We start from the raw sequence: 15639 nt of genomic DNA on the forward strand, positions 1-15639 counted from the left end.
TTTGCCTCCCCTCCCCCGGGCAGCCCTGCATAGTAAACTCAGTCTGTTTTCTGCTGCTTGGAATGCTTGTACTGATAACTTCTGCCATTATGTTTTGGCCAGGGGGAAGCTTGAGGGCCTGGTGACAGGGTAGGGAAGTGTGGGGGATCCTGGCACCCTCGGGTGGAGACTCTCTTAGCACTAGGGAGGAGCTGCCTCTTGTCCCTTGAGGAGCAGGAGAGATGTGATTTCCCACTTTGGGGGACTGACTCTAACGACTAGTTCCCGTCTCTGGCTGCTGCCAAGAGTCTCAGTCTCCCTGTTGTTAGTGTGTTATCACTGATAGATAGGCTCTTGGATTGCTTTGCTGATGTTATCCACGTTAAAGCTTTGAAAATCCTGTATTTTAAACATTATTTGTAACTAGAGCAGAGAAGTTCTTTTCTCACTAATTCTTCCCCATTTGCTCAAATATTTTTATTTTGTATATTTGACAGGACACCATCTAATCAATTTTACTTTCTTCCAGTCTACCATGGGCTGAAAAAATACTTAAATCTGAATAGGGGATTAGAAAAACCCTTTAACATTTCTTTAAAATGAACTTTAGGTATAGCCTGTGGGGGCTTAAAAATGGATTCCTAAAAAATCAGTCAGACACATATTCAACTTTAATTTCTTGAAATAATAATGTTATGTGCATTGCCATCAGTAGGCCTCAGAGTCAACACTCATAAGCTGAATGGGGATAGTGAATAGCTCTGAGCTTTGTCTGAAGACTTGGGAGGACAATGCGGTCCACTAGTTGCATTTAGTTCATAGTTAGAAGGTTGTCAGCATAACTATAAGAACTAGAAGGTTTTTTTTAAATGAAGGTTTGGGTTAGCTTTTATAGTATCCTAAAGCCAGGGCTACAGAACTGCTGAACACGAGACCCTGACTGTATTAGGCTGCATGCTTAGGGGCTCTCTCTTTATCCACCCTCTATGAAGGAGCAAAACAACTAACCTTCTCGCATTTTCACCCATTTTTTAGACACTCCCTGAATTACACCACCATAGAAATGAATAACCGCAGACAGATGGCAGCAGACTTCTAACTCTTCCAGGAAAAATGTCACTGGCAAGATCCATTATTGTAGGGGTGGGTGGGGCTTGCAGGGTGAGCGAGCTGTCAGTCCAGTACCCTCCCTGACACCAGGACTGTTGCACAGACCCACTCTGCAGTGAGAATGTAACTTTAAATGTAAAGTGCCTGGGTTATTTTTTTTAAATTCTGAGTGATCTACAACTGACTAAAAGATTTAAGAAATGGGCTTGTGGTGGATGCAGAGCTTGAAAGACCCTGAGCTGCAGTAGGATGGCTGTCCCCACTGTGGATGGGCTGCTAGACTGGGTGAGGAGAAGACAATATTGTTCCCTAGTCTTCTCCCAAGACAGATTTGGTACGGGTGGTAAACTAAGTGGTGACAGCTTGCAGGGGCATGGGAACTGTCCCAAGCTCTGGTCAGCTGGGGAAAAGATTAACAGAAGGACAGACTGGCTGATCCTAGAAGATGAGTACAGTTCTTATTCGGCCTGATTGCTGCTGTACATGTGAGTAAAATGTGTTACTCCAGTGGCTAAACAACCTTCCTTAATCCTTTCTGTTCCAGTTCCATGTTAGATGCTCTAGGCCTTTCAAAGGCCCTGCCATTCTGATGACAGTGTGGCAAGGGCCACAGCTTTACAAGCCTAAATGCATTAATATGAAGGTGGGATGGTTTTGCATGTAATTGATACATAAAAGTTTGCTTCTAAGGTGATCTGGGTAGCATTTATCTGGTTGAGAATCTGTTATTTCTGCCCCATGACGGCCCTAGCTTGACTGTGTCTAACCCAGGGGTGGGCAAACAATGGCCCGTGGGCTGGATCCAGCCCCTCAGCACTTTGGATCCGACCCACAGGATTGCCCCCCATGGCACCTTGGGCCCCATGCCGCTCTCAGAAGCGGCCTGCACCACGTCCCTGCAGCCCCTGGGTCAGGGGGGTAGAGGGCTCTATGCGTTGCCCTGGCCTCCAGGCACCGCCTCCCGCAGATCCCATTGGCCGGGAATGGGGAACTGCAGCCAATGGGAGCTTCAAGGGAGGTACCTGGAGGCACAGCAAGGGCAGAGCATGCCGAGCCCTCCGCCCCCTCTCCAGCAGGGGCCGCAGCGCTTCCTGCAGTGGTGCAGGGCCGGGGACAGGACAGGCATGCAGGGAACCTGCCCTGGCCCCAGTGCACGCCACTGCCACCCTGGAGCCACTTTAGGTAAGTGGTGCCAGCCGGAGCCTAAACCCCAAACCCCTCCACCCAGATGTGGTCCTCTACCCGAAAAGTTTGCCCACCCCTCGTCTAACCCCTAACCCTGTAGGATTGTTTTATGCCTCAAGCAGTGTCTTTGGTGCAAGACGTTCTTCTCATTCCTTCTCCTGCAGCACCTAGAGCTGCCGGAGAAGGCAGGCAGTGGAGCACCTGTGTGGTAGGGGGAGAGGACAGCTCTTTAGTAGATTTCCCTGGTCCCTCTTCAGATGGGATCTCTTGCCTCCACCGGGTGAACAACTCAGTACCAAACAGCAGGAGCTCCCTAACTGATGATTGCAGATATGGCATGCTACTTGTGCGCCCTACTGGTCAAACACTATATCAGAGTGTTCAAAGTCCTGGGTTACCGTATTTCATACTCCTCTACTGCGCTCACACATTCTTGTCAGAGTATGCACCCTGCGTTATGTACCCGATGTGCCCATGCAACAGTCCCGCTCCACCCCATGTTACGTACCCACTCAGGCCTGTCTGACAGTCCCGATCCATCCTGCGTTGCATACCTGCCGAATCCCATCAAACAAACCTGCTCCACCACGCATCACATACCTGTCCAGCCCCGTCCCACAGACCTGCTCCACCCTGCATTACATACCCGCCGAGCCCTGTGCCACAGTCCTGCTACATCTGCGTTACACATCCACCAGCCCCGTGTGACAATCCCACTCCAGGCAGCATTGCGTCCCCACCAAGCCCCATGCAACAAACCCGCTCCAGGTGGCATTGCATCCGTGCCAAGCCCTGTGCCACAGTCTTGCTCCACCCCGTGTTACGTATGCAACAGGTCCCGAGCCACAGTCCTGGGCCACCCTGCATTACATACCTGCCCAGCCCTGTCCGACAGTCCTGCTCCACCCCGCATTACGTACCTGCTCAGCTCCAAGCAACAGACCGGCTCCAGGCAGCACTGTGTCCCCGCCCAGCCCCATGCGACAGATTCGCTCCACCCTGCATTACGTACCCGCCGAGCCCCGTGCCACAGTCCTGCTACAGCTATGTTACATACCCACCCGCCCCGTGTGACAGTCCCACTCCAGGCAGCATTGCGTCCCCACCAAGCCCCGTGCAACAGACCCGCTCCAGGTGGCATTGCATCCCTGCCAAGCCCCGTGCCACAGTCCTGCTCCACCCCGTGTTACGTACGCAACAGGTCCAGGGCCACAGTCCTGGGCCACCCTGCATTACGTACCTGCCCAGCCCTGTCCGACAGTCCTGCTCCACCCCACATTACGTACCTGCTCAGCTCCGAGCAACAGACCGGCTCCAGGCAGCATTGTGTCCCTGCCCAGCCCCATGCGACAGATTCACTCCACCCTGCGTTACGTACCCGCCAAGCCCCATGCCACAGTCCCGCTACGGCTATGTTACATACCCACCTGCCCCGTGTGACAGTCCCACTCCAGGCAGCATTGCGTCCCCACCAAGCCCCATGCAACAGACCCGCTCCAGGTGGCATTGCATCCCTGCCGAGCCCCGTGCCACAGTCCTGCTCCACCCCGTGTTACGTACGCAACAGGTCCAAGGCCACAGTCCTGGGCCACCCTGCATTACGTACCTGCCCAGCCCTGTCCGACAGTCCTGCTCCACCCCGCATTACGTACCTGCTCAGCTCCGAGCAACAGACCCGCTCCAGGTGGCATTGCATCCCTGCCAAGCCCCGTGCCACAGTCCTGCTCCACCCCGCATTACGTACCTGCTCATCTCCAAGCAACAGACCCACTACAGGCAGCATTGCGTCCCCGCCCAGCCCCGTGCGACAGACCCGCTCCACCCCGCGTTATGTACCCGACGGGCCCTGTGCCACAGTCCTGCTCCACCCGTTACGTACCCAACAGGCCCTGTGCCACACACCTGCTCTACCCCACGTGATGTACACGCCCAGACCCGTGCCACAGTCCTGCTCCACCCCACTTTACATACCCACCCATCCCCATCAACAGACCTGCTCCACTCGGCGTTACATACCAGCCTCGCCCTGTACCACAGTCCCACTCCACCCTGCATTATGTACCTGACAGGCCTTGTGCCACAGTCCCACTCCACCGTGTTACATACCTGCCCAGCCCCATCCAACAGACCCGCTACACCCCCAGTTATGTACCTGATGAGCCCCATGCCACAGTCCTGCTCCACTCCACATCACGAACCCCTAGCAGCGTCTAACAGACCTGCTTCACCCTGCGTTATGTACCCACTGGGCCCCATCCCACAGACCCATTCCTGCCAGTGTTATATACCCGATGAGCCAGTACGACAGACCTGCGCCACCACTGTTACGAACTCAACAGGCCCCGTGCCAAAGTCCCATTCCACCGATTATGTGTTCGCCCAGCCCCGCCAACAGACTCACTACACTCCCCGTTACATACCTGCCCAGCACCGTGTGACAGTCCTGCTCCTAGTGACATTGCATCCCCGCCAAGCCCCCTGTGACAGACCTGCTCCAGGCGGCATTGCATCCCTCCCCAGCCCCATGCAATAGACCCTCTCCACCCCCCGTTACATAACCAATGGACCCCCCCCATGCCACAGACCCACTCCACCACGCATTATGTACCCTCCCAGCCTCGTGCCACAGTCCCACTCCCCCCCTGTGTTACATACCCACCAAGGTTTATTCATAAAAGGAAAAAGATATAGATGAGAGCTAGAATTGGTTAAATGGAATCAATTATATACAGTAATGGCAAAGTTCTTGGTTCAGTTCTTGGTTCGGGCACTGGTGCAATAAACTGCAGGTTCAAAATCGAGTCTCTGGAGCACATCCACAGCTGGGATGAGTCATTCAGTCCTTTGTTCAGAGCTTCAGTTTGTAGCAAGGTTCCTCCAGAGGTCAGAAGCAGGATTAAAGACAAAATGGAGGGTTTTTCAAGGCCTTTTATATTCTCTGCCCATGGAAGGACACTCCTTTGTTTTTACTGTGGAAAATCACAGCAGCAAGATGGAGTCTGGAGTCACATGAGCAAGTTCACATGTCCATGCATGACTCAGTTTGCAGGTCAACACCATTGTTTACATGTTAGTTTGAACATTCCCAGGAAAGCTCAGATATGGATTGGCGTCTCCCAAAGTCCATTGTCAGTTAAATGTTTCTTGATTGGGCGCTTACTGAGGATAGTCCCCGAATAGAAGCTGACCAAATGCTTCATTGAGGCTACTTGGAATCAAATACATTTAAGATACAAGTACATAGCTCATATTCATAACTTCAAATACAAAAATGATACACACATACACACAGCTAGCATAATTATAACCAGCAAATCATAACCTTGTCATAGAAACCTCACATGACAACTGTTGTACAATATTTTCTGCAAATATATAATAGTGCGGCAACAATGATCTATATTGTTCCTATAAATAACGTCACAGCCCTGTGCCACAATCCCACTCCACTCCACGGTATGTACTCTCTCAGCCCCGTGCCACAGTCCCGCTCCACTCAGCGGTACATACCCAACAAGCCCCATGCCATAGTGCCGCTCCACACATTACGTACCCCACAGGACCCATGCGACAGTCCTGCTCCACCCCGCATTACATACCATCCCAGCCCCCTAAGGCAGTCCCGCTCCAGGCAGCATTGGATCCCCATCAAACCCCATCCGACAGATCCAATCCATGGTCTCTCAAGATTTAAAGGCCGTGGGAAACCAGCTGTGTCTGGGAGATCCAAAGCCTTTAAATCAACCAGGGGCTCCCTGGGGCTGAAGGGCAAATTAAAGGGCCCGGTGCTCTGGCCGCCCGGGGGAACCCCGAGCTTTGTGGGGCTGGGGCAGGGATTTAAAGGGCCCAGAGCTCCTGCCGCTGAGGGAAGCTCGGAGCCCTTTAAATCCTGGCCCCAGCCCGGCTGTCAGTGCCGTGGCAGGGATTGCCCAGAGTCCTTTCAGTCCCCGCCGTAGAAGTCGATGCTGTCCAGCATGGCATACTGGCTCTTGCCGGTACTCCGGACCAGACCGGACCGGCTTACTTTCACCTCTGGGGCAGCAGAAATACTGTCTCCCCTGTCCCCTACCCCTCAAAAGGGCACTGGCGCCCTCCCCACGGGATAGTAATACATACTGTATGTATGTGTATGAATGAGTCACAAACAATGCAGCTGCAGCCTGCCACTAACCAGCAGTGACCCAGCAACCAGCCCCTGTGGGCTGCTACCTGCAGAGAGCCAGCAGGTGCCGCTGGGCTGGGTCTGCCAAGAAGTAACCAAAGCAAAAACCACAGCCAGCCAGCCAGCAAGAGAGGGGGTAGGGGAAGTCAGGGGTGAATGAAGGACAACTGGAATAGCCTTCATGAAATGTACAAGATATTTAGAGGAAGTTTTGTCAATTTCAGCCTCCACACTCTGCAGGCAGGACAAAACAAAGAGATTGCACCCAATGTCCTAAGGACATTTCAGGTGTTTAAATCAATATATAAAGAGGATGGATTGGAATGAAAACTACTATTTCTTTCAAAGGAGGCACAATAATTTCCCTGAATATTCAGTTTTCTCCTCCAATCCCTTTGTGGTTTTGTCTATGAGGTATATTTGCTTTCCCTGTGAATCTTTAGTTGCTTTAGCAAAATTGCTTTGCCTAAAATAAACCCTAATCATCATGACACATCTTTCCACCATGTTCTCTGTGTTTTTTGTGTTGTTTTTTTTAAACAGTAACATTTCAAAGAGGATCTGCAAGCAGTTTGGACATCAGAACCATGATCCTCTGCTGGGGAGAGAATGGGATAGATTTGAACTTGGAAATGGTTTCTGATTTTGATTGTGTTTAGGAGATCCCCTCATCCCGGGGGCAGAAAAGAACTGCCCCTGCCATGGTCACACACACCCAACAACAACTGGGAGTGAAATTAACAAGGATGCCAGAAATGGCTGCTAACTCTGGGCACTGAACTGCACAGGGAACAGCTGAGTTTAAACTGTTCTTTTGCAGGCAGCAGCAGCAGGCATCTCAGCCAGTCTCCCTACTGCAAGCTAGAGCCTAGAGGAAAACCCCTGCTTGGGGAGGGGGTGGGGAGGAATGCAGAGCCTTGTCTGCAGCGTGGCTGGAGGAGGGGAAGGGAGGAGACGAAAAACCAATGTGACAGTGAGTTTTCCCTTTCCATTTGCTTTTATTAGCTCTGGATTTAAGCTGTGCAGCCAAATGCTTGTATTTGTTGTGTATATTAGTATTGGAGAGATCCCCTCATCCCAGGGACAGAAAAGGACTGCCTCTGCCTTGGTAAAACACACCCTCCCCTCGACCCCCTCCCCCCAGCTACTGTGAGTGAAATTAACAAGGATGCCAGAAACCTAGCCCTGGGGGTTGAACCATCAGAGAACAGCTGAGTTTAAACTATTCTTATGCAGGGAGCAGGCTTCTCTCTCCCTCCCTCAGTCAGTCTCTTCTTCTTACCGGTCCTCCGTACCAGCCCGTACCAGCTTACTTTCACCTCTGGTTTATTCTGCTAAGACCAGGCAGTAGACAAACAGCTCGAAAGGCTGAGGCTCGTGAAAGAAGGACTATTCCTGTTGCCACAATGAGTGTGCGGGCCTACGGAAGAAGCAGTTGGATACAGGCACATAATAAAGATTCTTTAGTGTCTGGTGTTCACCTTTTTGGGAAGGGTAAAAATCCCTGGGCTCATGATTTGTTCCAGGGTGCAGAGGCATTAGTAGAGCTTTCCTGCAGCTGGGAAGCCCTTATGGGGGAAGAAACCTAAGCCCTCTAAAAAGTTGAAGTAGCATGTCTTGATCTTTCCCCATCACAATCTGATTGGGAGATACTATTCAGAGTGGCAGCATCTGGGGGAATGTCCAGAAAACTACTTAAACAAAAAGAAACTTCTGTTTTGGTTGGCAGGGGCACTCTCCTGCGACATGCCGGAGTTTGTTGAGGCAGCCATGCAGGATTTAAATCCTACTTTAAGGATTGCCCTGGGAATGGTCAACAAACCACCCCCCTGAAAGACCTAGAGGACCACTTTCGGATAGCCCATGAGCTGCAACGAAAGGCCTTTTCATTGGCTTCTGAGAAAAGGGGCTCACTGGTGACCAAGTCCGGCAAGCAGGAATATACCAGGCAGCATCCATCTAGCAACCAGAACAGCCCCCACAATAGCCCCCAAAACCCGTGACCTTCCAAAGGCCCACTGCCCACAAAAAGTCCTGCCCTTCCACACAAGACATCTGGATTGGCAAGCAGCAACTTGGCTAAGGAGGCCAAGTCTTTTCACAACATGATCTGGAAGCAACTGTGCCAGTTCAAAAAGAAAGAGGACATTGACCGGTTATTGACTGAGGAGCTGTGCAGCACCTGGCTCAAAAGAAAAAGAAGGAGCAGCCTGCAGGAAAGAGTTAAAATTCAGCGAGCAGAAAAGACAGAAACTGCTGAAAAGCAAGGACATAGTTTCTGTCAATACATGATAACTTAGTTCAGCTTATCGGTAAGAAGGAACAAAGCTTGTGCCCATAGAAAGCGAGAGTTTAGCGAGGAAAGTAAGATCAGGCCCAGACAAGCAAGCAGGAATATTTCAGTAGCACAAATGGCACTGACAATTGTAAACAATTGATAAGCTTATATGGTTAATGCCAGCCCAGTAACTTAGTTCTTAGAACAGAATAAACCCTCCCTTCACAGCCCACCGGATATCTGTAAGCACTCATCCCTACCCCCACTCCCACCCCACCTCCTTCTCCCGCAAGATAGTCATAGATGTTTGATGTAATTAGGATGACTTCTATATGTATGTACTGTTCTTATCTTTATCTTTGTTCAGGGTTCTTTCATGACTTGGAACAATGTCTGTCTCTGTATGTACACATAAATGCAAATGAATTGATAAGAAAATGTATATAACAAACCACTACGGCACCATATTTTTGAAGCTGCTTGTCAGGCTTCCCGGTACCGTAAATAACCCCCCTTCAGTATTGTCTGTGCGTGCCTGACTCTTGGGGGAAAGCATCTTTTTGCCTAATAATTTTGGCGCAGCAAGCAGGATATGATCAGGAATCCTCAGAGAGTTTCTCACAACCAGGGATAGAGGTGAGTACCTTTTTACTTACCACCTCTAGCACAAACCTGGTTTGGGACTCTCTGAAGCCCCCCATCCACACCCCTTTTTTAATACAAACCACATACAGGGCACACAGACAAGAGGACTGAACGAGACTGTGTTTGTGGCCAAGTTCTGAGCAGCAGAGTGCGGGCTGCAGTGATTGCCAGGGTGCAGGGATTGCTGGAGGCGAAGGCTGAACTGCCAGGTACTGAGCACCAGAGTGTGTGCTGCAGTAAACAGGGTACAAGGGTGTGCTCAATCAGTCTCCCCTGAAGCGCTGCTTAAGTGGGTTTCAGGAAGCTGGGATACAATGTCTTATGAATTTACTCAGAATGCATCAACGATACCCTCGGGGGGTGGGGGGGGGAATGACTCATTAGCATGCCCCAGAGTGCACCAGTGATACCCTCTACAGAAGGGATACTCATTGACTGGCCCCAGGGAACATCAGTGATGCCCTCTACAGGAGGGAGACTCATTGATTTTATGAAAGGGAAATAGCTGAATCAAAAGACAGATTTCAACCACAAGCTAAATCAGCTTGAAGTAGAAAACAAGGCTCTAAAAGCAAAACTAAAATAAAACAACTTCTCTGCACATCGTATTGTTGCTAGCATACAACAGAAGGGTAATTTTACTGACCCTGACTCAAGGAGCGATACTGATAAAGACCAACATGAAATTAATTGAGAACACCTTGAGAAACAAATTCAAAATTGGAACCTGGCACACATGGGGAAAGATCAAGATAATTGGCCCTCTCCTCCTACTCCCCCACCTTTTAACCCCAAATTAAGTGCCAGTGCTCCCTTGGCCCCTCGCCAAGTGACCTCTCAGTGGTCAGGGACAGGTGAAAACAGGGTGGCTCATAATACTTATAAGTACACTCCTCTCAGCACAAAGGAAATGAGAGGCTTACTAAAAGATCTCCTGGTTTAAAGCCCAAAGACCCAAGTTTGATATCACTGGCCTACAATTTTTGAGAAGTCGTCTGCTTCAGAGATAAAAATGTGATATTTATTATGTATTTTGATGTGCTGAATTCAAATATGACAATTAAAACAACTGATTGGCTACTGTTTCTAAGATATTTAAGTTTATACATTTTATGTCTATGTATATTGTGTAGATAGTAGAGTTTTAATCATAAATTGTAAACCTAGGTCTTTTCATGTGTTTATGGTTGCTTTACATGATAATATTTCACCTGTCCTGTTTATGTAACACTTTAAAAATCAGCAAAAGGGTTATATAAATAAAATTTATTATGAAACAAAAGGCAGAAAACTATTATGTACATAGTTTAGTCCTATTCAGTGTCTACTTGGCGCTTCTTGGCTTGTCTCTTGTATTCATTAAATGGAGCATCTCTTGTCACTGTCCAGAAATAGTCTGCAAGCATTGATGGGCTCCATTTGCCCTGATAGCCTGCCAGAAGATTCCGCTGCTGTAGTCTGGAGCCCAACAGCTCTGCCTTACTCTTGAGTAGTTCCAAATCCCTGACAAGGTCATTCAGTTCACCTTGTGTTATGAGGTGTGGTTCAGAAGAGGAGGCTGGGAGAAAATGTGGGCCTGTGACATTGAAGGTTCAGGACCAGAAGTTTCATCCTCTTCCTCTTCCTCGTCTGACTCAAGTGAGAATGATTCTGGTGCATCAGGAACCGGCAGTCCTTCTCCGTGGGGTACTGGGCGTATAGCTGATGGAATGTTTGGATAATGCACAGTCCACTTTTTCTTCTTTGACACACCTTTCCCAACGGGAGGCAGCTTGCAGAAGTAACAATTGCTGGTATGATCTGTTGGCTCTCTCCAAATCATTGGCACTGCAAAAGGCATAGATTTCCTTTTCCTGTTCAACCACTGGCCAAGATTTGTTGCACAAGTGTTGCAGCATATGTGTGGGGCCCATCTCTTGTCCTGATCTCCAATTTTGCAGCCAAAATAAAGGTGATAGGCTTTCTTAACCATAGTGGTTATACTGCGCTTTTGTGATGCAAAAGTCACTTCACCACAAACATAGCAGAAGTTATCTGCACTGTTCACACAAGTACGAGGCATCTCCGCTCACTTTGGCTAAACAGAAATGTGTCCCTTTGCAAAATCAAACACTGACAAATAAGAGAGCACCACACTGTATGATTTCTAGAGCTGAAATAGGGCAATTTCTTCAGCAGAGTGATGTAAGCTTCGTTATGATTGCATCATCCATGACTTCTAGGAATAACATGATGCAATTCATATCATGTATGACGCAATACCAGCTTCAGATTGCATCATTCATTGTTTTGCCTAAAAAGCAAGTACCGTCCAAACCCAGTCATAGATTTATTCATAGATCCAGTCAAAGATGTATTTTAGTCATTTCTGGTTTAAATTGAGATCCCTTCCCTTTATAACTCACTTATCCTCCACCATTCCCAAGTCAAGGGTCGTATATACTGACCCAACAGCATATCTTGAAAACTAGAGCCTATCAACAATTTTAAGCATCATTTTCGTTCTCAGTGACCCAGAATTAGTAAAGTTGGACTACATTTATTTCAGAAGCATTTTGGCTGTAGAGCAGTGTATTCTGGAAAAGAATAAGCTAGATGGTTACCACTATACATTACATCCCAGGGATCTTTATATCTTAACAAAAGCTAAATGCCCCGATCTATCATGGGCCAAGATCCCTACAGACGGACACCAAAACGGGGTTTGGGCATCTGTTAAATTTGAATCTGAAAATGGTATGAGCCTTACTTGCCCTGAGTTTAAGGAGGCTGTCCAAGAAGCCTTGGGAAACAGAGCTGGAAATTGGGGACTGATCGTGGGCTGCGTATAAGGCAAGGGTGAGCCGGCCTCTCAGTACAGTGAGAGGAAGTGGGAGATGTATTCCAGCAATGCAGGCATTGCAGACCCAAAGAAAACGGATCAGGCATTTTTAAAGATGTTAAACGCAGGTTTTAACTCCCACCTGCGAACAGCCCTTAATTTGGGAGTGAAGCCAGGGTCTGATTATGAATCCATCTGTATGTGGGCCTCTGAATGTGAAGCCAGACAAGCTAAAGAAATAAGGAGCAAGCCTACTCGCATTGCTGTGGTAACACCAAAAGATAATGTAGCCTGCTATAATTGTGGGCGTCTTGGGCATATCCGAAAAAACAGCAGGCGCAAAACCCAAAAGCCTAGTCAGGGACAAAATCACGGACAGATGAATCCCTGCAGTACTTCACTGCCCTTTCAACCTGCTCCTGGTCCTGCCACCACTGCCCCCCCTACCTCCAGCCTTTTGTGTACAGAGAGACCGGACATTGGGCAGCCGGGTGTCCAAGCCGAATAACCCTGGGTAACCAACAACAGCCCCACCCAGTGTCTCAACCAACTGCCAACCCTTACTCACACCTGAGTAAAGAGGAAGTGGCCAGGCTTTTAAATTCCATGGCCTGCTAGGTATAAATCCCTCGAGGCCACACTTACAAGCATGGATAAGAGACCAGCCATGCACAATTCTCATGGATACAGAAGTGTCTGTTTCCATTACTGACCTCCCCCTCCCCACTACTAAACAGTATATTACTATTTCAGGGGTAGGAGGTGCACAACTCACGGCTTACAAAAGCTATCCTGTTCTTGTAGAATATAATCTATTCTTTTGGACCCATTCCCTTTATGTAGCTCCAAATGCAGAGAGGACTAATTCTGGGCATGGACATCCTTTGTGACCTTGCAGCAACTCACAATCTTGCTCAGAGTACAGTTACTGATAAACTTATGCATACTCATACCATCCCCCTCCACAATGATACATTTCTCTCTTCTTTTGCACTGCCAAACCTGTGGCTCTTCCTTGGGATACATCTAACCCTCTTTTTCAAGAATTATGTTCCAGGTTCCCCTCTGTTTGGGCAGAAAATAAGCTGTCTTGCAGTTTGATGCGTGCTCATCTTTGCCACCCATCCAGGTTACCAATCAATTTCCTCCACCTACTAAGCAATACACCCTCAAATCTGAGGCCATGGACATGGTAGGTAATATTATTTACTCTTTACTTCAGCAAGGCATATTGGTTCCTTGTAGCAGTGCACCCTCTTAAGCCAGAACCCCTCTTGGGCAGACGTACAGGAGGGAAATCAAGTCATGATATTGGCCCCTACAAATACCTCTGTGAAAGTGCAAGAAATTCCAACATGGGTTCAAAAAACCAGGATTAAAATGTATAAATAAATTCATTTTGTTTATATTGTATCCTTTTAGGTAACAAATGTGACTCCCCACGTTAATGCTCCTGGCAAACATACCTGATGCAGCCTCCTGGGATCTGCTCTTGGTACATGTTACCCAAGATACCTGTTTCAAAACTGGCCAGTATGTGCAACTCCCTACAGGAGGCAGCGGTGAATGGGTAAAGAAACCAGACACTTGGCTTGCCCGCAGACAAGACCACCTGGGACCTATTGTGGTTACAGCTTGCCTCTGAAAACATCCAGGCTTCAAGGTCTCAATTCAGCTACCACAGCCTGGGAGCAGTCTTTGGCTCCCTCCCTGCACATCACTGGATCTGGACTGTAACTGGGTATTTAGCTTCAGGGGATGTGGGCACACACATACAGTACCGCCAATTTCGGAATGCAAGATCACAGAATGTTGGGTCAAAGGCCAAACCACCTAAGCCCTTAGACATACCAACACTGGGTTATCTTATGTTCTGACTGCAATTGATGTAGCCTGTAGCAGGGTGGATCCCTGCTCCTGCCCTGCAGGGGTTAAAAGCAGCACTGGGAAGGGTGCTGGGCCTGGAGAAAGCGGCCTGTAGGCTGGGGCCCGAAGCCTGGGCTGACTGGGGAAAGTGGGCTCAGCTGTGGCCATGCTCCAATCAGGCCCAGCAGGCCTCTATAAGAGGCAGTGAAGCCAGAAGGTGGGGCTGTAGCTGGAGAAAGCAGCGGTTAGGCTGGGTGATTAGGGGGAAGTGGCTGCAGCTGGGGCCATGCCCCAAGCTGAGCAATGGGTCCTAATAAGAAGGCAGAGAAGCGAGATAGTCTCTCTCTGACTGGAGAGGGAGACAGGCCTGGCTGCTTGGGAACTCACCCAGGGGACCTAGAGGAAGGCAGGGTGGGGAAAAGGCCTTAGGAGCTGGGAAGCCCTAGGCCAGCAACTCCCCAGGCTGCAGGGCCTAATTCTAGGCCTCCGAGGTACTGGGCTTGCAGAGGGGCAGCCGGAGGGTGGGTAAAGGCAGCCAATCCAAAACCCTTTTGCCTATGATGAGTGGCTCATAATGCAGTCTGCCCCAGGGCGTGGGGGCTAGACAATGACTGGGCAGTAGCCAATACTGAGGCAAAGTGGGGATAGTGGGGTGGGGGTTCCCCTGGGAGGGGGGAGACCCAGTTAAAGGGGCACCAGGGTCCAGGGAGGGACATGAGGGCCAGCAGAGGACAGGTGGATCACTGGCCTGCAGAGGGCGCTCTGGGCTGGGACCGAGCTAATTCCCCAAAGTCACCAGCAGGATGTGCCGCAGGGGTGAGTCTGACCCGTTTACATAGCCATAGAAGATTTTTCAAAATCATTAAGAAAACCTCAGATGCTATAGTCAACTTGTCCAAGTCGCAAGCTAAAGGTTGTGCTTGTGATATGCTGGTTCTTAATCTAACATTGCAAAAGAAGATATGCTAGATATGGGATGGGGGTAAAACCCAGGCATATACCCTTTCCTCCCTTGCCCACACTGCAGGCATCTCTACACAACTAATAGTAGCCTCTCTACTTCCTCCAGACTCACCCTCCTCCTTCAATTTCCTTCTTGTGTATCCTTCTGTTGTTTCTACTCATGTGTTTCCTTCTTTCTGTTTAAAGTCTATCGAATATGTGGCTAATAATATGGTGTATGAAGTAGGGCTGCTTGGATACTTGACACCATCCCCTGACAATGCTACACTGATGACAACTTCAGACTGTTGCACAAAACCAGACAACTATATCGTGTGCTCCTGTTCTACCCTATGACCTCGTCCTCTTCTGTTGTTGTGGATCTCCTTCCTCCTGCAGATGGTGAAGTTGCTGTACAAGTATCCGCTACCCAGTGGTGTTTCATCACCGCTGTATCTTATTACATGTACGGACCATTACAGTGCCAGGCAAATGCTTCCATATGCCTGCAGATTACTGATTCATTTACTCTAGGTGATGTGCACCTCCCCAGCCACGTGTTCACTAAAATGACAGCAGCTCCTCGGTGGTATAACAACCTGTACCTAGACAACACACCTGTTCAATTGGCCAAGGAGCTACTACTCAAAG

At 49.1% G+C, this 15639-nt stretch overlaps 2 protein-coding genes and 1 long non-coding RNA gene across 4 annotated transcripts in view; 2 read left to right on the forward strand and 1 right to left on the reverse strand.

The window, feature by feature from the left end:
* Positions 1 to 1783, forward strand: part of LOC127058312 (uncharacterized) — a 39037-nt gene extending 37254 nt beyond the window's left edge. For both annotated transcript variants that reach the window (XM_050968140.1, XM_050968141.1), the window contains exon 14: positions 1015 to 1783. In XM_050968140.1, coding sequence (XP_050824097.1) covers positions 1015 to 1078 — 64 coding nt within the window. In that variant the 3' untranslated portion in view covers positions 1079 to 1783. The remainder of the gene's footprint in view (positions 1 to 1014) is intronic.
* LOC127058370 (uncharacterized) overlaps positions 1 to 15639 on the forward strand; it is a 278050-nt gene that overhangs the window by 218124 nt on the left and 44287 nt on the right. The gene's annotated exons all lie outside the window — the stretch shown is intronic.
* On the reverse strand, positions 2518 to 5202 carry LOC127058467 (uncharacterized). Its single transcript, XR_007776383.1, has 3 exons — positions 4381 to 5202; positions 3515 to 3606; positions 2518 to 3148 (listed from the first exon to the last, which is right to left on the reverse strand). It is a non-coding gene; the product is annotated as an uncharacterized LOC127058467 (long non-coding RNA).

This window comes from Gopherus flavomarginatus, chromosome 9 (genome assembly GCF_025201925.1).
Source record: "Gopherus flavomarginatus isolate rGopFla2 chromosome 9, rGopFla2.mat.asm, whole genome shotgun sequence".
NCBI classification, from domain to species: domain Eukaryota; kingdom Metazoa; phylum Chordata; order Testudines; family Testudinidae; genus Gopherus; species Gopherus flavomarginatus.